This window comes from Dendrobates tinctorius, unplaced genomic scaffold, assembly GCF_039654945.1.
Source record: "Dendrobates tinctorius isolate UK_male_01 unplaced genomic scaffold, ASM3965494v1 ptg000001l, whole genome shotgun sequence".
NCBI classification, from domain to species: domain Eukaryota; kingdom Metazoa; phylum Chordata; class Amphibia; order Anura; family Dendrobatidae; genus Dendrobates; species Dendrobates tinctorius.
Genome location: NW_027361669.1, coordinates 17200179 through 17224288, shown reverse-complemented (window position 1 = coordinate 17224288; position 24110 = coordinate 17200179). Strand labels below are relative to the sequence as shown.

At 44.4% G+C, this 24110-nt stretch overlaps 1 protein-coding gene across 4 annotated transcripts in view; it reads left to right on the top strand.

Annotated features, from left to right (window-relative positions):
• RAD50 (RAD50 double strand break repair protein) overlaps nucleotides 1–24110 on the top strand; it is a 202183-nt gene that overhangs the window by 47233 nt on the left and 130840 nt on the right. For all 4 annotated transcript variants that reach the window (XM_073569696.1, XM_073569486.1, XM_073569566.1 and 1 more), the window contains 7 exons: nucleotides 7139–7343; nucleotides 8169–8297; nucleotides 11028–11193; nucleotides 12202–12395; nucleotides 13022–13228; nucleotides 21820–22002; nucleotides 22617–22774. In XM_073569696.1, coding sequence (XP_073425797.1) covers nucleotides 7139–7343; nucleotides 8169–8297; nucleotides 11028–11193; nucleotides 12202–12395; nucleotides 13022–13228; nucleotides 21820–22002; nucleotides 22617–22774 — 1242 coding nt within the window. The remainder of the gene's footprint in view (nucleotides 1–7138; nucleotides 7344–8168; nucleotides 8298–11027; nucleotides 11194–12201; nucleotides 12396–13021; nucleotides 13229–21819; nucleotides 22003–22616; nucleotides 22775–24110) is intronic.

The following is a 24110-nucleotide window of genomic DNA, read 5'->3' as shown; positions in this document are numbered from 1 at the left end:
GATTACCCCACCTTCTTATCCCTCTTTTTTCCTTTCCACTAAGAACCAAGAAAAAAAGATCATGCGTATAGTTATGTGTACACCTGCATTTCACATATGTGGAAATTACATGTCTGTATTTTCTCGTTCTCCTTATTGGGGGACACAGAGACCATGGGTGTATGCTGCTGCCACTAGGAGGCTGACACTTTGCACAAAAAAAGGTTAGGTCCTCCTCCGCAGTATACACCCCACCAACCGGCAGGAACTTCCTCAGTTTAGCTTAGTGTCAGTAGGAGGTGGACACGGGTCTTTCATTAGACCCATATCTACCTCGGTGTGCGTCGTTCCTTTTCAGAGTCCCGGAGGGATACAGAGTGAATAGTCACATCTGTAGTCCCACAAGAGACTATGAGTACGGCGTGTACTGCCACCTCGTATCCTCATTGCTCTCCGCAGCAGGACCAGGAGCTTTGCACAGGTGCGTGCCAGCTATACGGATGGTCCTTGCCCCCCGCCTCCCACCCACTCGCCTACCAGAGCCTGTCGGTCGGACGAGGCGCGGACACGGGGAAAATAGACTCAGACAGCGTTGGATTTACAAGGTACCTTTATTGAAGACACCACTGGAGGATTCTTCGGAGCGGCACAGGGCAGTGCCGCAGGGTCCTCAGCTGCTTGCGCCTCCCGGCAGCCGCCGCACTTTCTATTGCGCCACATGCCAGGCCCCGGCTGCTGCGCGGGCCTTGTTCCCCCCGAACCCCCCCCGCCACCCTCATTCTTATGCGGGCTTATCCTGAGGGCTTTTTTCGGGCGGCGGTTTCTTCTTGGGTGGCCGTGGCAGCGCTGCAGGACTTCCGCGCCGCCCCGCGCTGACAGGCGGCCGCCGAAACTAATTTAGTCCCCGGCTTCATTTCGGGCCTACTCGGCCGTCGCGGCCACGCCCCCCACCCTCTGTTATAGGCGGGCTGCTCTCCCGCCCGTTCTAGGACCACCCACCCTCCTAGTCTGTAGCTGGGCAGCGGGCGGTCTTCTCTCCGGATCAGGCGGCTAGCTCCGCCCTTCTTCTCTCCTGAACTGCGCGTTCCTTTTACCTCAGGCTGCCGCCATCTTTGCAGCCTGTCAGCCGGACGCCTTTGAAGACACCGGGCAGCGGAAAGGGGTTCCTCTACTGCGGCCCTGCATCTCAGACAAGCTGGGCACATTGCCTTTCGGGCCACCGGACTGTGAGTAGCTCTGCAACTGCAGACTGACACCCTCCTCTGCCTTCTTTCCCTCAACCTTCCGGCATCTCCTCGGGGTTCTTTCTTCTTTTCTTTCATTATGTCTAACCCCAAACCCCGGAACGTGCCCGTCCGCCAGCACAGAGAACTTTCCCACTCCCCTCGGTTTAGACTGCAGTAATCCCATTCAGCCCGATGCCGTCCAGGAACCATCTATTGCGCCACGTGAGTGTGAACCCCCCCATTCCTGGCTAGGCCTCTTCTCTATCACAATCTGTGGCAGACCTCACCAGGGTGTCTCAGTCCCTAGTGGCCGTTCTTGATAAGTTGCCCCTGGACACTTCTGCAGGGTCCAGCAGGTCGCAAGGGGTTCCATCTGAGCCAGCCAGCAGAAGCCGCAAAAGACCCAGGCAGGATCTCTGGCCGGAATCCTCTCCTGACCTGGTCTCTCCACAGAGTCCTTCCCAGCAGTCGTCTTCCCGTGCCTCCTCACCCGAGTCAGGTGAAGCGTTCTCGGATGCGTCATCCGAAGAGATTTTAGAGCTGGATTCGGACCAGGACGCGGACATGAAGGTTTTGGTACAGAACCTCATTGCTGCGATTAACAACACCTTCGAAATACAGACTCCCCTGCGAAACGCTCAGATCAGGAGGTTTCGTTCAGACGGGCAGTAACACCTTCCAGAGTCTTCGCCTCCCACTCTGAGTTTGGCAAGATCCTTACCAGGGAGAGAGAGAAAATCCGACCAGACGCTTTCAAAGAGGGAAGCGTCTCGGCGTGCTCTATCCATTTTCAAAAGAGCTCACCGACAACTGGTCGGCTTCCCCCTCTGTAGACGCTCCCGTGTCCAGACTATCTTAGCAACACGGTCCTTCCGATTTCAGGTGTGGCGTCGCTAAAGGATTCTAATGGCAGAATTATAGAATCTCTAGCAAGGTCAGTATTCGAAGCGGCTGCGGCGGCGCTAAGCCCAGCCTTTGCTTCATCTTGGGTAGCAAAGGCCATAGCTACTTGGGCGGAGGATCTCCGCAAGGGCATCCTAGATAAAGCCCTACCGGAGCAATCGGCCGAACTGGCTAACCAGATCTCCCATGCAGGGGATTATCTGCTCTCTGCCTCCTTGGATGCCACGTCTTGCGCGGCTTAGGCGTCCAGCAACGTGATGACAATCCGGCGTACAATTTGGCTCAAGGCTTGGCAGGCGGATTTGTCTTCAAAAAGTCCCTTACCAATCTGCCTTTTCAGGGAGCGCGTCTCTTTGGATCCCAGCTGGACCAGATTATTAGGCACACCACTGGAGGCACAAGTTCCCTCCTCCCTCAGTCCAAGCCTCGTAGGCCTCCGCTAAGGCGTCAGTTTCGGCCCTTTCGGTCTACCAACAGAGGCCGCAGGCACGCCAGGATAGAAAGAAGGTCTCCTTCAGACCCACTCCCTCCTGGCGATCTCACTCATCCCAGGGCAGATCCTTCAGGTCCAGATCTGGTCAGTCCACATCAGCATGACTATCAAGGAAGTCCCGAGGGTCCTTCCCAACTGGGCGGTCGACTCCTTTTCTACAGAGACGTCTGGCTTGCCTCAGTAGAGGACGCTTGGGTCAGGGAAGTTGTATCCCCAGGATACAACATAGTTAGTTTGTTTCTCGTCCCCGGGATCGTTTCTTCGAGTCCTTCCAAAAGACCCTGCCTTAGTCCGGGTTTCTTCGCATCCATCACCTCTCTCCTGAGTTCCGGGGTGATTTTGCCCGCTCCCGAATCAGAACGTTTCACAGGGTTTTATTCAAACCTGTTTGTAGTGTGGAAAAAAGATGGTGCAGTTCGTCCCATCCTGGATCTCAAGTTACTGAACAACAGGGTCCGATTGCGTCATTTCAGGATGGAGTCTCTTCGGTCGGTAATCGCTTCCATGGAGGCGCAGGAGTTCATGTGTTCAATAGACATTCAAGATACCTATCTACATGTTCCCATCTTTCCCGGGCATCAGAGATTCCTGCGTTTTGCGATTCACCAGGACCACTACCAGTTCGTTGCCCTGCCGTTTCGGTCTCGCCACCGCACCCAGAGTTTTTACAAAGATCATGGCGGCGTTGATGGCCTTGTTGAGGATGAGAGGTCTCGTTCTTTTTCCGTACCTCAACGACATTCTGATCAAAGCTCCGTCTTTTCACCAGGCTCGCCAAAATCTTACCATCGTCCTCTACACCCTGTCCAATTTTGGGTGGCTCGTCAACAAAAAGAAGTCCTGACTTGTTCCGACACAACGTCTGGTGTTTCTGGGCCTATTGTTCGACACTCGTCGATCGAGGGTTTTTCTCCCAGAGGAGAAGATAGTTCTCTGCAGCAAGATGTACGATCGCTGCAGACCACACGACTTCCATCTCTCCGGACAACCATGAAAGTTCTAGGAAGGATGGTGGCGTTGACAGAAGCGATTTCCTTTGCTCAATTTCACTCCAGACCCCTCCAACAGGCCATACTGTCTCGGTGGAACAGGTCTGTTCTTTCCCTGGATCGTCCAATTCGCCTTTCATACCAGGTCAGGCAGTCCCTCATTTGGTGGTGGACGTCACCTCTCATTGCCCTAGGACGGTCATTCCTTCTCATTCACTGGCAGATTGTGCCAACGGATGCCAGCCTCCTCGGCTGGGGGGGCAATATTTCGCAATCAAACTGTTCAGGGTCGGTGGTCGACTAGAGACAGCTCTGCCGATCAACGTCGTCGAGATACGGGCGATCTATCTGTCTCTCGTTCACTGGGAGAGACTTCTCAGGGGCCTGCCAATCCGTATTCAGACAGACTGCCACAGCGGTGGCAGATATCAACCACCAGGGGGGGACACGGAGTGCCTCAGCCCTAGCGGAAGTGTCCAAAATTCTTCACTCGGCAGAGGTTTCAGTTCCAACAATATCCGCGGTGCACATTCCCGGCATGGACAACTGGGCCGCCGATTTTCTCAGCCGCGGGGGTCCCGCCGCGGGAGAGTGGTCCTTACATCCGGATGTATTTCATCAGCTTTGCCGTCGTTCGGGAACTCCGGACGTTGACCTGCTGGCATCTCGCCTCAACAGGAAAGTCCCACAGTTTGTATCCAGGGCTCGAGATCCTCTCGCCAGGGGCGCCGATGCTCTGACCATTCCTTGGTCTTAGTTCGAGCTCCCCTACCTGTTCCCTCCCCTTCCCCTTATTCCCAAGCTGTTGAAGAAAATCAAAGCAGAAGGAAGTCCAGTCATCCTCATCGCCCCGAAATGGCCCAGAAGGTCTTGGTTCGCGGACATCGTCAACCTTCTCGCGGACGCCTCCTGGAAGGTTCCAGACAGGGCAGATCTGCTGTCTCAGGGCCCGATTTGCCACCTCAATTCTCGGCCACTCAATTTAACCGCGTGGCTATTGAGACCAAGGTTTTGAAACGATCAGGTTATTCATACCATGATCTGGGCCAGAAAGCCTATTTCACTTGGTGTGAGGCCGATAACATTCCGCCCATGTCATTTTCTCCCCCTTCTGTCCTGGCGTTTCTTCAGGCAGGCCTTGATGCGGGCCTTGCCCTCAGCTCTTTAAAAGGTCAAGTCTCGGCGCTATCCATTTTGTTCCAGAAGACATTGGCCTCCCGTCCTCAGGTCAAGACCTTCCTTCAGGGAGTGGCTCATGCGGCTCCTCCTACCGTGCGCCCGTACATCCATTGGATCTTAATCTGGTTCTCGAGGTTCTGCAAGGTCCTCCCTTTGAACCCCTCAGGGAAGTTTCCCTATTTCTCCTTTCATGGAAAGTAGCCTTCCTAGTAGCCGTCACCTCCATCCTGCGCGTGTCGGAATTGGCGGCCATTTCTTGTCGTTCCCCCTTCTTGGTGCTCCACCAGGACAAGGTAGTTCTACGGACTCCGCCTTCTTTCCTTCCTAAGGTTGTGTCCAAATTCCACCTGGATGAGGATATTGTTCCCCCGTCCTCTTGTCCGGGTCCAACTCACCCTCGGGAGCGCTCCTTGAACAAGCTGGACTTGGTCAGGGCAAAGAAGGTCTACCTAGCTAGAACGACTCGTTTGAGGAAGTCAGACTCTCTTTTCATCATTCCAGATGGGGCGCGGAAAGGTCAGCCAGCCTCCAAAGCTACTATTGCTCGCTGGATCAGGTCGGCAATTTTGGAGGCCTACCGGATCAAGCATCGAGTGGCCCCTCAGGGAATTAGAGCTCACTCTACCCGGGCAGTGGGTGCCTCCTGGGCGGTGCGCCACAGAGCTTCCGCGCTGCAACTTTGCAAAGCTGCAACCTGGTCATCTGTTCACACGTTTGTGACATTCTAGAAGGTCCACACCTACGCTTCGGCGGAGGCCAGCCTAGGTAGCAGGATCCTGCAGGCAGCGGTGGTGAGTCCACTGGCCTGATGGAAGTTTGTTTCCCACCCCAGGGACTGCTTTGGGACGTCCCATGGTCTCTGTGTCCCCCAATAAGGCGAACGAGAAAACAGGATTTTTGGGTTGCTTACCGTAAAATCTGTTTCTCGGAGCCTTCATTGGGGGACACAGCACCCTCCCATGTTCTACAACTCCTGTTCTTATGTTGTTGGTTATGTACAGTTGAGTTGTCTGTTCTGTTTCAATCTATTCTGTTACTTCTCCTACTGCTTTCTCACTAACTGAGGAAGTTCCTGCCGGTTGGTGGGGTGTATACTGCGGAGGAGGAGCTAACCTTTTTTTGTGCATAGTGTCAGCCTCCTAGTGGCAGCAGCATACACCCATGGTCTCTGTGTCCCCCAATGAAGGCTCCGAGAAACAGATTTTACGGTAAGCAACCCAAAAATCCTGTTTTTTGCCAGAATCACTTTGATCTACAATTGTATGCAGCTCCGTTTTCTTTGGATCTCATGTTATACCACATGTTATTTGACATGAACACCATTGTAATAAGGGGTGTTGTGATCTTTTGTTTTTAACTGTTTTTATATTCACGTTGCCTTGTTAATAAAGATGATTCATATTATATATACAGGTGTGGACATAGCGCTCCGCCTGATCTTTTTTCTTGGTTCTTAGTGGAAAGGAAAAAAGAGGGATAAGAAGGTGGGGTAATCAGATTCACAAAACAACACATCAGATGTAAACATACATATCTGAGTTATAACCCAGATGGTGCATAGAGTTTAACAAAAACACAAATATCAATCCAGCTAAGCTAGGCAAGTCCGAATCACAAGTGGACTTGGAGGCCATAGCCTAACAAGACTGGCTTCCCCACCGCATAAAATTTACATATGCATCAAGCCGGACAGAACAGTGGATATAGGAAATAGAAAAAAAAATTAAAATTATATAAACTTAATGAATCTGGTCCTATTTGTTTTGGTTTGGTCAGATAGTTTGCTGGTTACATAGATCTCTACTATCCCAGGATAGTAGGTTGTCTGCAGGGTATTTTGATGTCCCCATGGGAGCAGATTACTTTAACAGAAGCCGCACAGTTTAGACACTTGGGTCAGGGAACCGAAAAAATGGAGCCCATGGCTCCACTTTGCTGACTGGGCCACAACTACTCTGTTGGTTGAATATTTGGTCTCAGCCTTGAGCCAACACTAGCCAAACACAGTGTTCTGTCACCAGCCATATTAGTAGCTGTAGCCTGCTTTACAGACTACCAATTTTAAGCTAGTGTTTGGGCGCCTTTTGCATGCATATGTGGCTGCTTGGCACTGGCCCTCACCAGTCTACATAGTTCTGCTCACTGTCCCTGTTGAAGTTTCCCATTCTTTGTACAGATGCTCCAAGCCATTACTCATTTGTCCAACAATTGTCTAACAATACATGTATGCATCCAATGACAATGCTCTTTGTAACTCTGGTGAGCATTGGCGCTGATATTTCAGTTATATGTTATACTATTCTTTAGTTCAGTATGGCATTATGGTAAAAAACTATAAACATTACAGTGAAATTAATTCTGCTTTGTAGGTACATTAAAGCCCTAGAAACTTTGAGACAAGTGAGGTTAAAACAGGCCCAACGTGTGAAAGAATGTCAAGCTGAACTTAAGTATCTTAAACAGAACAAGGAGAAAGCCCAGGAAATCCGAGACCACCTCCATAGTAAAGAAACACAGTTGGCAGCTTCCAGAGAAAATGTGAAGTCTATTGATAACCAACTGGAGCCTCTCAAAGTAAGTAATTGCAATATTGTGAATTGCGTTCAGTCAGGCTCCTTATTATTTTTGGCACACCATATGTCACATTCAGTGCCACGTCTGCATTTTCAGACATCTCAGAATTGTCCATGTCAAAATAACAACTTTTTGAGAGCTGTTGGGTATGTTGCAGTTTTTCGAGTGTCTGGTTTTAGCAGCTCCATTTCAGATTATACAGAAGTGATTGTGTATGCTTCCCTCAAAACGAACTGCTTACTTGAATTGAGCCAATGTTTTTATCTTCTTGAGTGAGAGATAATGAGGTTTATGCATGGGTGACAAAAATCAACATTCTTGGTGTGTTTTTTCTTTAATATATGATTTGGCTGTAATTAACCAGTAGATACAATGACTAGTGCAGTTAAAGTGGAGTTGTAGCACATCTAAACCAAGCATTTTCCAGCTCGCACTCTCCAGGGGCATTTTTTCATTTTAATGAAAACGGTAATATGATTTGTTAGTTTGGGCAAATGGGGTATTGCGTATCTTCAAAACTTTCTGAAATGACAAATGATTTGTGTTTGCCATAAAGAGGAAATTGCCTTAGCTGATCAAGAATGAAAGTTATTAACATACACATTTGTGGTCACTTCATTTGGTTTGGAGATGGGTTATTTCTACTGTCTCATACAAAAAAGGGGTCTGTCTGGACACTTTGTTCATACAAGGAATAATATTTATTGCAAAAATGTTTGATTATCACTAAGAGGGCCTCATAATGCAAACACTAGAAAGTAAAATATCTTAAAAATTGATTTTTTTCATGCATAATGTAAGTTCTTATAAATTGTTTCATTTTAGAGTAATCTGTCTGACATTCAGAGAAACCTCTCAAAAGTAATGAAGTTTGACAACGACATCAAATCTTTGGAAAGCCGGAAAAGAACTATGGAAAAAGATAATCAAGACCTTGAGGAGAAAATTGAGAAGGTCTTACAATTTGATATTTATCACTGGCACATGTCTATTGAGTAAATCGGGTTTTTGTGTTACATGCTTTTTCAAACAGGAAGTTTGTACCATGTTACCAAGTAGATTGAAAAAGTGGTTGATACCTTTTAATGGCTAACTGAAAAGATGGTAACAAATTGCAATCTTTTGAGACTACTCAGGTCTCTTCATCAGGCAAAGACTAATACAACATCTGAAGAATCACATATTTATACATAACGGGACACTGAAATAATTCAATTGATAAGACACAATTGACATGAAGCAGAGCTATCATTATGGGAGAGGGAGAAACTGCTTTGGCTGTAAATATTGGAACAGTTCATAGATAAGGATTGTGAAAGTTTTATTGTCCTGTGATTGAGGTCTGGTCTATGGTTGTGATGCCTCCACAAGGGTCTGAGGAGTAAATCCCTTAGTTGATGTAGAGAGACAAATCCATGCGACACATTTATTCCTGCACTGAGTGTGTGAAATGTTGTCATGAGTTTATACTCCCAGACCATCCTGTCTCTGAGACTTGAAGTTACCTTTTGATGATAGTAATTTCATGTCCATGGTGCTGTGATCAGTGACATAAAAATGTTTTGCTACAGGTAGGTGCATTCTTTTATCTTTTATTGTGTGACGATGAGAATTCATCCTTGTTCTAAGCTTTTTCCCTTTCTCTCCTACATACAGACCCCTAGTTGAACATTTAGTACAAATAATTGAATACACCACATTTAGATGTGATGCAGCTGAAAGTACCTGAGATCTTGTAGTCCTGATGTGAATTGGGGATCTTTATCTTGTCCGTAGTCATTATAAATGGACAGGTTTTACATTTTTTCTGGTTGCAAGGAAAGGTTCCTGCAGCTGTTGGGGAGGACAGGGAGCTTCTGACAATGATGCTTCTTAGATTTGGGGGCTGCCTAGAACACAGTAGTGGGGAAAATGGATTATAATCGGGCATCTTTTTGTAGTAAAGGTTATAATTTCCATGCACCTCCATATGTGAATTGCATGTGACTATTAGAGGCACCCGTTTGCTTTCTTCTTTAGCTTTGTAATGTAGCAGGTGATTCCCTGATATTCTGGTGGCTCTTGTAATCTAGTTTTCATTTGTTCTTGGATGGTAGCCCTGATTCAAAAAGGTCTATCTGAGGCCACCAAGGTGTTTGTTTCTTTGCATAGAATTGTAATATATCCGATTGTGTCTGATGGCTTGGCTGTAGACAATAGAGTTTTTTTTTATGTGTTTTGGATGGAAACTGTCCCATTTAAGGTATGTTGGACGGTTGATTGGCTTCTGGTAAACGGATGTCTCTATTTCATTGTTATTTAACTTAAAGGGAACCTGTCATCAGCTTTGGCCTATGTTTTACAGGATTCTATAATGCTGTATATCTGCCCCCAACCTGACCTGTAAGAGAAGAAAAATAACTTTTATTATACTCACCTGAGAGGCGGTTCCTTCCAAGGGGTGTCTCTCTGCTTGGTCCGGCGTCTCCCATGTTCATGTGATGCTGCCCTCCTGTTTGCTTTGTGTCGCACTCCTGTGCAGGTGTTATTCTCTTCCCTGTTGAGGGCAGAGCAAAGTACTGCTGTGCACAGGTGCCGCACGGTATACTTTACTCTGCCCTCAACCAACAGGTCAGAGAAGTATGCATGCGCCGGAGCATGATGCCGAGGAGTCAGTGTGGATGATACAGGGGCGCCTCACCCGCACAAAGCAATAAGGAGGACTGCATCGCATGAAGATGGGAGCACCGGACCAAGACCAGCGACACCTCCTGGACCGGACCACCCCGCAGGTGAGTATGATAAAAGAATATGGAATACTGTATATCAGCCCTGAAAGGTGATGGCCGTAACTTATATCAGACAAAACTGATGACAGGGTCCCTTTAATGATGGTGTCCAAAAAAATAATTTCAGTACAGGAGTAATTGAGTGTCAAGTTGATGGTGGGATGAAATTGATAAAACTGTTCATGGAACATCATTAGCTGTCGTTCAGACTCTGTCCAGATGATTAAAATTTTGTCAATGTAACTGTAGTAGGCCAGAGGCCTGATGGGTCATGAGGACAAAAAGTCACTTTGAAGCTTGTTTTTTCAAAGTTTGTGTATTCAAATAATTTTGGCAATTATTTTTTTTCAGATCGCAATCCTTATCAAAAAGCAATACTAATCTTGAAATTTTCACATTGGCCACTGTGGCCTTTTTAGAATCCTACCCAGTTTTTTCAGGAAAAGTTTTCATCAAGGCTCTTAATTATCAGAGGCAGAATTATAGTGACGAGTAATACCTCTAAACACATCTTGTAACACAGGATACATCATTCACAATAGACAATGTCATAGCTACCTCTCCCCCTTCACAATAACTTTTTTGCACATGATTGTGATGCTTCAGCTGAAGATATAGGGACAATGTCTGCTCATTGAGGCTACATTCGTGTTGTTTCTTGAAACAGGATGTTAGAGTCTAAAAAGCTGTAGTGTGAAAATTGATCATTTGGTTATTTTTAATACAGACTGGGATCTGAAAAAAAAAAAAAGGCAGAAATATTTAAAAAATACATTTACCACAAATAACCTGATTTAAACAGTGTCATTTTCTCATGATGGCTCCCGTTTCAGGATGCATACATTTTCAAATTTGTAAACATTGTGTTAATTCGTAGAGTGTGTGATTTGTATGATGACAACTGTTGTCATTTTAGGTCTTCCAAGGAAGTGATGAGGAACTAAATGAGATGTATCAAAATCATCAGAGGACTGTGAAAGAGAAGGAGCGAAAACTCAATGATTACCAACGTGAAAATGATAGATTAGTTAAAGACTATCAAAGATTTAACAGAGAGAAAGGAGAACTTCTGGTGCAGCAAGGTTTTTAACTTTTATTTTTAATGTTTCACCTCAAAACAATATGTTGGTCCATTTTTAATTGACTTACAGATACTCAGCTTCTTGCTAGGCACAATTCTAATATGCATAAATGTAACTAGTCCTGCACTTATGTGTGAGCAGAAGTAGAAGGTTCCTGTTGACATTAAAGTTGTGCTCTCAAGCTCTTAAATTGCTTTAATTAGTTAGAAAAAGCAAGTCTACTGCAAACTTGCATACTTTCATGCTGTGTATCTGCTGTCATTCTCCTGCAATGAGAGATTTTATAGTGTATAGCAGGACCTTCAGTCCATGGACCAGGACCTTCAGTGCCTGGCTGAGGGTGGCCGTAGTTACATTTCAGGAGAGGAGTTTACTCTTAACATCCCTGCCAGCTCTTTCCAGTCAATTGATTTCTATGCAGCAATTAGCTGCTCACCTCCCTGTCCCTCCCTCTAAAGTCCATTTTTATGTGCAAAGTAACCTTTTGACTAGTTGATTGGGCTTTAGTTTCCTCAGACTAGTTGAGCTTCTTCTCTGCTTCCGGACATGCGCAGTGTGCCTCTGAAGTGAAGAAGAGTACAGTACACCCAGATATACTTCAGATATACTTTTTCTAATGATATGTTAATGTGTCAAACACTATAAAGGGCTTAATACACAGGGAATTTCTAAAGAAATATACAAATGGTAGTGATTTGTGGGGTCCGGGTGGACCTTTAAGGCATATTAGGGCTTTATCTAGAACATGATAAACTTAAGCAGCAAACTGCAGTTAGAAACTTATACTTAGGCAACTTTGGATGACTAAAATTTATCTATTAACTTCGAGGTTTGCAGAGTTAATTACTGCATGATGTCAAAGTAAGTACACAAATAGTGTTAAAGTAAACTTTAATTTTTAGAAATGTTTAGAAATATTTTCATGACAAACATCAGTTTAAAAAATTGTAGTAAAAGCCCTTACTATTTTGATTCAGTGTAATTAATTTTATTATTCTTTATATTCAGGACGTTTGCAAATGGAGGCTGACCAACATCAACAACAGATCAGATCTCGAGACTCCCTTATAAAGGCTTTAGCCTTGCAATTAGAATTTGATGGATTTGAGCACACTCCATTAAACAGCAGACAGATAACTAGCTTCCAGAGGCTAATGAAAGACAGACAAGAAAAAGATGAAGCAGATGTTAATCAAACAATGGTAAGGATACAATGCAGAGAGAGTAGATTCATTACATTCTTTACTTGGCAAGAAGCTACTAGGAATTGTGTTCTTTATGAAAATGAGATACCCAATTTCACAATTACTTGAAAATACACATGTATTAAATCACCACTCTAGCGTTTTTTATTTCTGTGCTGGAGTGGTATCACTAATCCATGTTTCCTACCCCTAGTAATAATCCTACCAGCCACCGTCTTCTGTACTTGGCACTGTTCTGGTCCCGCTACACCATCTTGTAACCGCAGCTCCTAGTCAGGAGCTATTAATGTAAAGTCTATGAAAGCTTCTTTCTGCCTTTCATAGTCTTCCATTAAGAAGTGACCTCTGGCACACACAGCAAACACTGCAAGATGGTACAGCAGATCACAAACTGCAGAAGACTACCGTAGCGGCGCCCATGAAGAAGATGATGGCTGGTAAATATATTACTAAGGGCAAAGTAACTTACAATAGTGTTACCACTCCAGCTGTAAAATAAAAACAATACCAAAACGCTGGAGTGATGATTTAAATCAAAAGTGTTTCCGTATTAGACATCAATGCAGACTTTATGGAATGCTGATGTGATTGGTTTTGATTTTTTTTTTTTTTTTGTAATGAAGAAAGAATTTTCAGATAAGGAAAGAATGAAGCAGAGACAAATTGATGAAATAAGAGACAAGAAGACTGGCCTTGAACGTACAATTGAGCTGAAAATTACCATGCAAACCAAAAAACAAACTGATCTTAAGAGCATTAAGTTAGAGCTCCAACAGCTAGAAGGCTCCTCAGACAGATTACAAGAACTTGATGAAGAACTCGTAAAGACGGTGAGTTGTATCTCGGTTTTCCAAGATAAGTTAAGTATGTGATTGAACTGACACCTTAAAGGGGTATCTCCAAGATACTATTCCAATGTGTATTAGGAGTAATAATAATAATATTAGCAAATACCTCCAATTAGAAATGTAGTATAGTTTTTCTGATTTGCTTTCTCTTTCCTCTTGTACAGGCATTGCAGGACAGGACTTCTATGACAAAATTACTGACTTGGTGGATCAGGGAAATGCTGAAGATATAGTATATCTTGACTTCAGCAAAGCATTTAGCAAAGTAAATAGAATGAAGTATTCACCGTGCTATACTGGGGATAAAAAGTACACCTGGTAATATAAATGGAATAGAGATATCAAGGAATCTGATATACTCATTTTTATGGTAGAGGATGTTGAACTCTATTCATAGGTCCATAGGTAGAAGGTGTATTCAGTAGTGGATGCTAGTAAGGTAATAGTGATATACTGTACATGATGGTTAATACCCAATTCATATATTTATAAAATTACATGCAAGCTATCTGTTCGTAGATGCTTGTCTGCTTAATGGAATCGACAAATGATGAGTGTCGAAGCTTGTCCTTCAGAGTAGTTTATAGCACATATAGTAAATTAAAACCCAACTGTCATGTTGGAACACTTTCTTGCTTGTGCAGAGACTGAAATAATGTAGTTGGATAAGGGGTTTTGGTATGAGAGGATGTGGTTTAGGATCCAAAGTGCTATTGAGTATATAGCACTTACTGGATTAAAGTGCTGCCTGTAGATGGAATGTGGCGCCCCTGAGGCTCAGTTGCCACAGAGGTACTGCACCTTATCCTAAGGTGTAGTGCCCCACCATCCAGGTAAGGTGGGAACTCCTTTCCACACTCCAACACTCGCACCCCACACAACAGGGTAGTTCTGCACAACCACATTGCGGCTCAGTGCTTAGAGAGTAGCAGAGCACCTCTGGTGGTTCCCTGTTTGGAACACTGGATGTGCTGGGAGGTGGGTGGAGTTGAGACACATAAAAGAGTGGAAAAGTGTAGGATTACAGGTCAGTCTGACAGGAGGTCAGTCGGGTAGGAAGTCACTCAGACAGGAGTGAGGATCCCTGGAAGAAGGGATGGAGGAAGGAGTGCTGCAGCTGCCTCAGTGATCTGAGCCAGCTGGCACGGGAAAGGAAAAGAAGGAGAAAGATGTAGAACTGAAACCTAAGCTTCCATAAGAGAGAGAAAGACAAGTACGGAACGAAGGAGTAGGATAACAGAGAGGACGTGGGTTGGAAGAGGAACCCTGCCTATAGGTTCTCAGCTCAAGGCCGGGGCCCGGTCCCCGAGGTTGTATGGACACTTATGGTTCTGCAGCAGACACCGGTGGAGTAGTTGGCTGGAAATGCACTACTCCCATCTAAGACTTGGGGCACAACAGCAACTGATTAGAGAGCCGGGGCTCAGGAGAAGGGAGTCCCCGAAGGAGGCTACAGCTGTCTGCCATACAAGTAGAGTTCTTGGGAACATCTGTTAGGAGGAACTCCAGTGTGCCACGGTACTGGAGATCTTCATACTTAAAGGCGCTATAGAGGAGTCATTCAGGAAGGTACATGTTGGCGGAGTGTTGGAGAGGAGCTTTCCATCTGGCCTGGAGGTTGGCTGAGTCTCTGACCCGGAGGGCACGGCCTGGTGGCAGGCACCCTTGTGTACCGCAGACTGTGAGTAAAGCTTTGGAACTGCAAGACTCGGGGTCCTCCATTCATTCTTGCACCAACCCGCTCAGCACCGCTACATCTGAGTACCATCATTTACACCGCCTGTGCCTCTCCTCATCCATTGCAACTACATGGCCCTGGGGCTACAGCTTCCCCTGTGGGCAGCTACACCATCTATGCTGCAACATACCACCAGCCCCAGAGGATCCGCATGCAGTGTTGGCCTAACATCTCACTTGCCGAGCACCACAGGTGGCGTCACGACCTATTCCACTTAAACTACATTACAAACTTCCATTGATTTTTGGGGGCCCAGGGCCACGGACCGGGTCACCGCTGCCATGACATATCCCCCTAACACCGGCCCGGTACCGAGCACTCCACGGCCCTGGGAGGGCGACCCAGGAACATGAGAACCTTGGTCCAATACGTGACTATGAGTGGCCTGGAGATAATATATATGTAAATACAACTGTAGCTAGTCGATTGACCAGTTAGTATCTGTAAGGTCTACAGGGTACTTACTTATATCATTATTGGTGGTGCAGCGTGTAGCTGGTGAAGGGAAATGCCTTGTGCTGCAACTGGGTGTCGTCACTGTATATACAGTATGAGGGGTGATTGCCATCAGGAGACTGTAACTAGCGTCTGATAAAGTCCTGTATCTCTAGTACACTTGTGTTTTCATTGGTGGTGCAACCGCTAGCTGGCGTAAGCAAATGCCTATTGCTGCGGATAGGTGTTGGCTCTGTTGGGATCGTTCCCACGATGGGGAAGGAGAGAGAGGAGGAGGAGGACACCTGCACCTCGCGTACCCTGGCTGGAAGCAGATGCTGAGGGCGCGGCGGGAATGGGTGGCGGGGCATGTGTATAGATTCTTTTTTTTATTTAAGTGCTGGAAAAAAATCCAAAGTTTGTTTAAAAAAAAAAAGTGTCATATTCCGAGACCCGTAGCGTCTCCATTTTTCGTGATCTGGAGCTGGGTTGAGGCTTTTATTTTGCGCATCGAGCTGATGTTTTTAATGATGCCATTTTTGGTGTTTATACTATCTTTTGATAGCCCGTTATTGCATTTTAATGCAATGTTGAGGTGACCAAAAAAACGTAATTCTGGCGTTTTGACTTTTTTCTCGCTACGCCATTTACCAATTGGATTAATTCTTTTTATAACTTGATAGATTGGGCTATTCTGAATGCGGTTATACAAAATGTGTATTTTTTATTTCTTTAATTGTTTTATTTAGAATGGGGTGAAATTATGGTGATTTCAAATTTTATATTTTTTATGTTTTTTAAAAACATATTTTTTTTTTACTCTTCACCGGCTTCAGTAGTCTCCATGTGAGACCAGAAGCTGCGATCATCTGATCGCTTATGTTACATAGATCAGGGCTGCAGCCCTGCTCTGTGCAGCAGAAATGCTCACTTGCTATGAGCGCCGACCGCTGGACGGCGCTCATAGCAATCCGGCAATGACAACCACAGAGGTCTGCTGCAGACCCCGGGTTGTCATGGCGACCTGCGGTTATGTGACACAGCGGGATTAGCGACGTGCTTCCCACACGTTCACATTAAATGCCACTGTCAGAGATTGACAACTGCATTAAAGAGGTTACACCCGCAGGTGGATCGCGATTCCATCCGCGGCTGTTAGGGGCACGTGTCAGCTGCTGAAATCAGCTGACGTGTCATGGGAAAGATGTGGGCTCAGTGCCGGAGAGACCCGACATGCGCCGTACATATACGGCGCATGTCTGGGAGGGGTTAAATGAAATGAAACACTATGGTAGGAGGACCCCACTGCTGAAACAGAGGCAAAAAAATTTGGACTGCAGTTTGCAAAAAAGTACATGAGTAAGCCAAAATCCTTCTGGGAATGCGTCTTGTGGACAGATGAGACCAAGATGGAACTTTTTGATAAAGCACAAAATTGTATGGTTTACCAAAAGCGGAATGAGGTCTACAAAGAAAACGCAGTACCTACAGGTTCAAAGATATTTTGGGGTTGTTTTGCTACTTCTCAGGCTCGGTGTGTTGAATGTGTGCAATGCATCTTGAAATCTGAAGATTACCAAAGGATTTTGGGTCCCAATATAGTGCCCAGTGTAAGAAAGCTGAGTTTGCTTCCTAGGTCATGGATCATACCGCAGGACAAAGACCCCATACATCAAGAAGCATCCAGAAATGGATGGAAGCAAACCACCTAAGAGTTCTAAAGTGGCCAGCAATGTGTCTGAATCTAAATCTCATTGAACACTTGTGGAGAGATGTAAAAATTGCTCTTGGAAGAAGGCCCTCTTCAAATATGAGAGACCACGGCGTCTCCAGACTCTGTCACATCTGTCATGTGCTCAGTGTGAACCTGCTTTCATCTGTGAAGAGCACAGGGCGCCACTGGCGAATTTGCCAATCCTGGTGTTCTGTGGCAAATGCCAAGTGTCCTGCACAGTGTTGGGCTGTGAGTACAACCCCTGTCTGTGGATGTCTGACCTTCAGACCATCCTCATGGAGTCGGTTTCCAACCGTTTGTGCAGACACATGCACATTTGTGGCCTGCTGGAGGTCATTTTGCAGAGCTCTGGCAGTGCTCCTCCTGTTCCTCTTTGCACAAAGGCGGAGGTAGCGGTCCTGCTGCTGGGTTGTTGCGCTTCTACGGCCCCCTCCATATCTCCTGGTGTACTGGCCTGTCTCCTGGTAGCCCCTCTAGCCTCTGGACACTACGCTGACAGACACAGCAAACCTTCTTGCCACAGCTCGCATTTATGTGCCATCCTGGATGAGCTGCACTACCTGAGCCTCTTGTGTGGGTTGTAGAGTCCGTCTCATGCTACCACGAGTGTGAAAGCACAAGCAACATTCAAAAGTGACCAAAACATCAGCCAGAAAGCATTAGTCCTGAGATGTGGTCTGTGGTCCCCACCCGCAGAACCACTCCATTATTAAGGGCGTCTAGCCAGAAACGCGTAAACAACGTTCTGTTGTTTGAACAGCATTCAATAAATCACCAGAGCACTCAGATGGATCGCTTCTTCTTTCATTATTGTCAATCAGTGTTGCTTCCTAAGTGGACAGTTTGATTTCACAGAAGCTTGAGTTACTTGGAGTTATAGTCTGTTGTTTAAGTGTTCCCTTAATTTTTTTGAGCAGTGTATGTGTGTGTATATGTATGTATGTATGTGTGTGTGTATATATATATATATATATATATATATATATATATATATATATATACAGTCATATGTAAAAGTTTGGGCACCCCTATTAATGTTAACCTTTTTTCTTTATAACAATTTTGGTTTTTGCAACAGGTATTTCAGTTTCATATATCTAATAACTGATGGACTCAGTTATATTTCTGGATTCAAATGAGGTTTATTGTACTAACAGAAAATGTGCAATCTGCATTTAAACAAAATTTCACCGGTGCAAAAGTATGGGCACCCTTATCATTTTCTTGATTTGAACACTCCTAACTACTTTTTACTGACTTCCTGAAGCACTAAATTGGTTTTGTAACCTCATTGAGCTTTGAACTTCATACCCAGGTGTATCAAATCATGAGAAAAGGTATTTAAAGTGGCCACTTGCAAGTAGTTCTCCTATTTGATTCTCCTATCAAGAGTGGCATCATGGGCTCCTCAAAACAACTCTCAAATGATCTGAAAACAAAGATTATTCAACATAGCTTTTCAGGGGAAGGATACAAAAAGTTGTCTCAGAGATTTAACCTGTCAGTTTCCACTGTGAGTAACATAGTAAGGAAATGGAAGAACACAGGTACAGTTCTTGTTAAGCCCAGAAGTGGCAGGCCAAGAAAAATATCAGAAAGGCAGAGAAGAAGAATGGTGAGAACAGTCAAGGCCAATCCACAGACCACCTCCAAAGACCTGCAGCATCATCTTGCTGCAGATGGTGTCACTGTGCATCGGTCAACAATACAACGCACTTTGCACAAGGAGAAGCTGTATGGGAGAGTGATGCGAAAGAAGCCGTTTCTGCAAGCACGCCACAAACAGAGTCGCCTGAGGTATGCAAAAGCACATTTGGACAAGCCAGTTACATTTTGGAAGAAGGTCCTGTGGACTGATGAAACAAAGATTGAGTTGTTTGGTCATACAAAAAGGCGTTATGCATGCGCTGTATTGTTGACCGGTGCACAGTGACACCATCTGCAGCAAGATGATGCTGCAGGTCTTTGGAGGTGGTCTGTGGATTGTCCTTGACTGTTCTCACCATTCTTCTTCTCTGCCTTTCTGATATTTTTCTTGGCCTGCCACTTCTGGGCTTAACAAGAACTGTACCTGTGTTCTTCCATTTCCTTACTATGTTACTCACAGTGGAAACTGACAGGTTAAATCTCTGAGACAACTTTTTGTATCCTTCCCCTGAAAAGCTATGTTGAATAATCTTTGTTTTCAGATCATTTGAGAGTTGTTTTGAGGAGCCCATGATGCCACTCTTCATAGGAGAATCAAATAGGAGAACTACTTGCAAGTGGCCATTTTAAATACCTTTTCTCATGATTTGATACACCTGGCTATGAAGTTCAAAGCTCAATGAGGTTACAAAACCAATTTAGTGCTTCAGGAAGTCAGTAAAAAGTAGTTAGGAGTGTTCAAATCAAGAAAATGATAAGGGTGCCCATACTTTTGCACCGGTCAAATTTTGTTTAAATGCAGATTGCACATTTTCTGTTAGTACAATAAACCTCATTTGAATCCAGAAATATAACTGAGTCCATCAGTTATTAGATATATAAAACTGAAATAGCTGTTGCAAAAACCAAAATTGTTATAAAGAAAAAAGGTTAACATTAATAGGGGTGCCCAAACTTTTACATATGACTGTATATATATATATACACATATACATACTTACATATATACATACAGCTCTGGCAAAAATTAAGAGGTCACTGCACAGTTTTATAAAAATCAGCTTCTCTACATGTCTGACAGCCATTCCATTCCAGTGTCAGTTGAATTCCAACCAGAGTACACCTCATTCTACTTAATGTGCTTCTGTGGTCACCTGAACTGAATCTTATTTAACGAAGGAGAGTATAAAAAACCCTGCTGTGGTGTTCACAGTCCTCTTGCAATAGGACAAGCTGGATGACAAAACAAGTGCTAGTAATATCCCAAAAGTAATAGAAATGAAAAAATAACTTCTAAACATGCCAAAGGAGTTGAAAAGAAAAGTCTTGAGTGAGGAAAAAAAGGCCTCAATTCTGGCTTTACGTGCAGAGGGATACAGGGAGCATCATGTTGCCTCCATCCTTAAAATTCCTTAGATGGTAGTCCATTACAACAAGGTCAAGCAGCAGACATTGGGGACAACAAAGCTACAGACTGGCAGAGGGTGAAAACGATTCTCCACTGACCATGATGACAGTCATCTTATTTGAATGTCACTCAGCAACCGCAAGATGACATCAAGTGACCTACAAAAGGAATGGCAAATGGTAGTTAGAGTGAAATGCAAAGGAGAGCCAGGCTGAAGTTTGCCAAAGACCATAAGGATTGGACCATAGAGGACTGGAGTAAGGTAATCTTCTCTGATGAGTCTAATTTTCAGCTTTGTCCAGCACCTGGTCATCTAATGGTTAGACAGAGACCTGGAGAGGCGTACAAGCCACAGTGTCTTGCACCCACTGTGAAATTTGGTGGAGGATCGGTGATGATATGGGGATGCTTCAGCAAGGCTGAAATTGGGCAGTTTAATCTTTACGAAGGACGTATGAATCAAGCCACAAAAAAGGTTATCCTGGATTAAGAGTTGATTCCTTCTGCTCAGGCAATGTTCCCCAACTCTGAGGACTTGTTTTTCCAGCAGGACAATGCGCCATGCCACACAGCTAGGTCAATCTATGTGTGGATGAAGGACCACCACATCAAATCCCTGTCATGGGCAGCCCATTCTCGAGACCTGAACCCCATTGAAAACCTCTGGAATGTAATCAAGAGGAAGATGGATAGTCACAAGCCATCAAACAAAGAAGAACTGCGTAAATTTATGTACCAGGAGTGGCATAATGTCATCCAAAAGCAGTGTTTGTGGAAAGCATGCCAAGACGCATAAAAGCTGAGATTAAAAATCATGGTTATTCCACAAAATATTGATTTCTGAACTCTTCCTGAGTTAAAACATTAGTATTGTTTCTAAATGATTATGAATTTGTTTTCTTAGCATTATTTGAGGTCTGCAAGCACTGCATTATTTTGTCATTTTTGCCACTTCTCATTTTCTGAAGATACATACAAAATGTAGTGCTTGGAAATTAGAAGAGATGTTGTCAGTAGTTTATAGAATAAAAGCGCAATTTACATTTTACCCAAAAATGTACCTATAAAGAGAAAATCAGACAAACTGAAAATTTGAAAGTGGTCTCTTACTCTTTTGCCAGAGATGTGTGTATGTATGTGTGTGTATGTATGTATTTGTATGTGGGTATATATATATATATATATATATATATATATATATATATATATATATATATATATATATATATATATATATATCACGGTGGCTCAGTGGTTAGCACTGTTGCTTTGCAACACTGGAGTCCTGGATTCAAATCCCACCAAGATCATCATCTGCAGGGAGTTTGTATGTTCTCCCCGTATTTGCGTGGTTTTCCTCTGGGTTCTCCGGATTCCTTCCACACTCCAAAGACATACTGAAGGGGAATTTAGATTGTGAGCCCAATCGGGGACAGCGATGATAATGTGTGCAAACTGTAAAGCGCTGCGGAATATGTTAGCGCTATATAAAAAATAAAAGAAGAAAAGATACTTGTCAAATTGAGTTAATGAAAGAAACAAAACCTTATTAAAAACAGTTGTGTCTGTCATTGCTATTGTAAGTAAATTTGACTTTTAATTTCTATCAGGTACGTGAGCTGGAAAGTGCAGAAAGCAGTTGCAATGTGGAAGCCCTAAAAACAGAAGTCTTGCAGCTACAGAATCAGAGGTCTGAGTTGGACAGAACTGTCCGGAAGCTGGATCAGGAAATGGAACAAATGAACATGCATACTATGACTCGCACGCAGATGGATATGCTGAAGAAAGATAAGGTGAAGATTCTCTAAAATTGAAGTTAAACATAAAGGAGCTTTCGGACTAGAATTAAGTATTCTTAAATGGGGTTATCTGTGGCTTTGCTTATTTTTTTTATATGGGGCTAAAAACTTACCAGAAGGTAGGTACCATCTTACTGCCTGTTGTGCCAAGCAACAATCTATGCAGGCTCACAACGGTCACAGACTGCTCCGGCAGCAATTCTCACTCTTCTGGTGACATATTGCGTCGATAGAGCTACGCCTTCTTTGCTACTCAGTCAACATGGAGTCACTGCCGATGTCATGCTGATTGACAGCTGACTTCCTGCTACCTAAATGTAGGGAGCCGGCCTTCAATCGGCATGACGTTGGCAGTGGCCCACCGCCGACAAAGCAGAGCGGAGGAGAAAGAGTTGCTCTGTTGATATGTCAAAGGAGGAAGGGAGTCACCACCTGAGTCTGTTTCTATCAGAGTTCTTAGCCCATACAAAAAAATAACCAAAGTCCTGGATACCCCCTTTAATTATTTACTGATTTCTTTAAGATTTTTACCTTGTGCTTCAAACTTTTTATTTTCTCTGTTTATAATAAATATTGTTAAATGTGTTTTTTCACTCTTGGTCATGTAGGCTGAAAAAGATGAACATATTCGAAAAATAAAGTCTAGACACAGTGATGAGTTAACATCACTGTTGGGGTATTTTCCAAGCAAGAAGCAACTTGAAGATTGGTTGTATGGAAAACACAAGGATATTAATCAGACACGGGACAAACTAGCCAGGATAACGTAAGTATGTCAGCAGTGGCACAATAGCTTGCTCAGAAAGGGATTTTTCACCTTCAGCAAACACAGACTGGCGTTAGTCACCATTTAGAAGGCATTTTATTTATTTGGTATTCTTCCTCCTTTTTTTCCCGCTGCTCTTTAAAAAGTAAAGACACTTTTTCTGTAATTGTTTCGAAAGAAGCGCCAGGCACAGTTTGCCTACTTGCTCTATGCTACATGTAATTAATTACAGCAAATTGTGCTTCAATGAATTGTTTCCTGGATTAATGTGATACCATATTGATTCCTGACTTACACTGCATTTCCTGCAGCTACTGTAGTTTCTTCAACTATATCAAACAACCCAACAGTTTCAAAAGGCACAATTACTGCTGTCTGATTTTTTTTTTTTTTTTTTCCCCATGAACCTGTAGGCTAGTATTTACTTGCATTGATGAGATTGATTCGAGACTCGAATCGGAAATGTCTGTTTAATTTTGTGCAGACATACTCGGATATGTGAACAGCCTCATAAACTATAATATATACCAGTTCTGTTTATGAAAAATATTGATAGAACTTGTACTTGAAAGTCTGGCGTCTGGGTGAATCTTAACCCCATCACAGCTAGGTGATTTTCCATTTTTTCTTTTTTTTTTTCTCCTCTTCTTCCAAGAGCCATAACTTTTCCAGTTTTCCATCCACATAACCGTATGAGGGCTTGTTTTTTGCTGGGCAAGTTGTACTTTTTTGTGACACCATCAATTTACCGTATTTTTCGCTTTATAAGACGCACTTTTGTTCCCCCAAATTTTGGGGGAAAGTGGGGGCGGCATCTTATAAAGCGAATCTGTGTGCTGCTGTGCTATAGAGTGGGGGGGGGGGCGGCTCTGGCATGCAGTCGGGGCTGGGGTGGGCCAGATGGGGTCTGCAGAGACAGCAGGAGGTCCTGTGCTCCCGCTCATTAGGCTCATGTAATATTCACTGCACCCGCTGTCCATCACCTCAGTGCTGAAACAGCGCCGAGTTGGTAGACAGGGGAGCGGTGCATATTACATGTGCCTGCACTCACCCCCAGTCACTATAGACACTTACCTACTGATGATCGCTCCTGCTCTCAGCTCCCCCATGGCTTCCCTGTGTCTAGTCTGCTGTCATCCTCCTCCTGCAGGGTGAGCAGCAGCAGCAGCTCATTCAGGCAGCTCATCACTTCAGGACTTTGCATGATGTGACCATAGGACCTGCGGTCACATGACTCCCAGTGTGCACTGCGAGTCACATTACTGCAGCTGAGCAGCTCCTATTGGTCACATCATGGAAGGTCCTGTAGCTACAATGAGCTGCTTGAAGGAGCAGC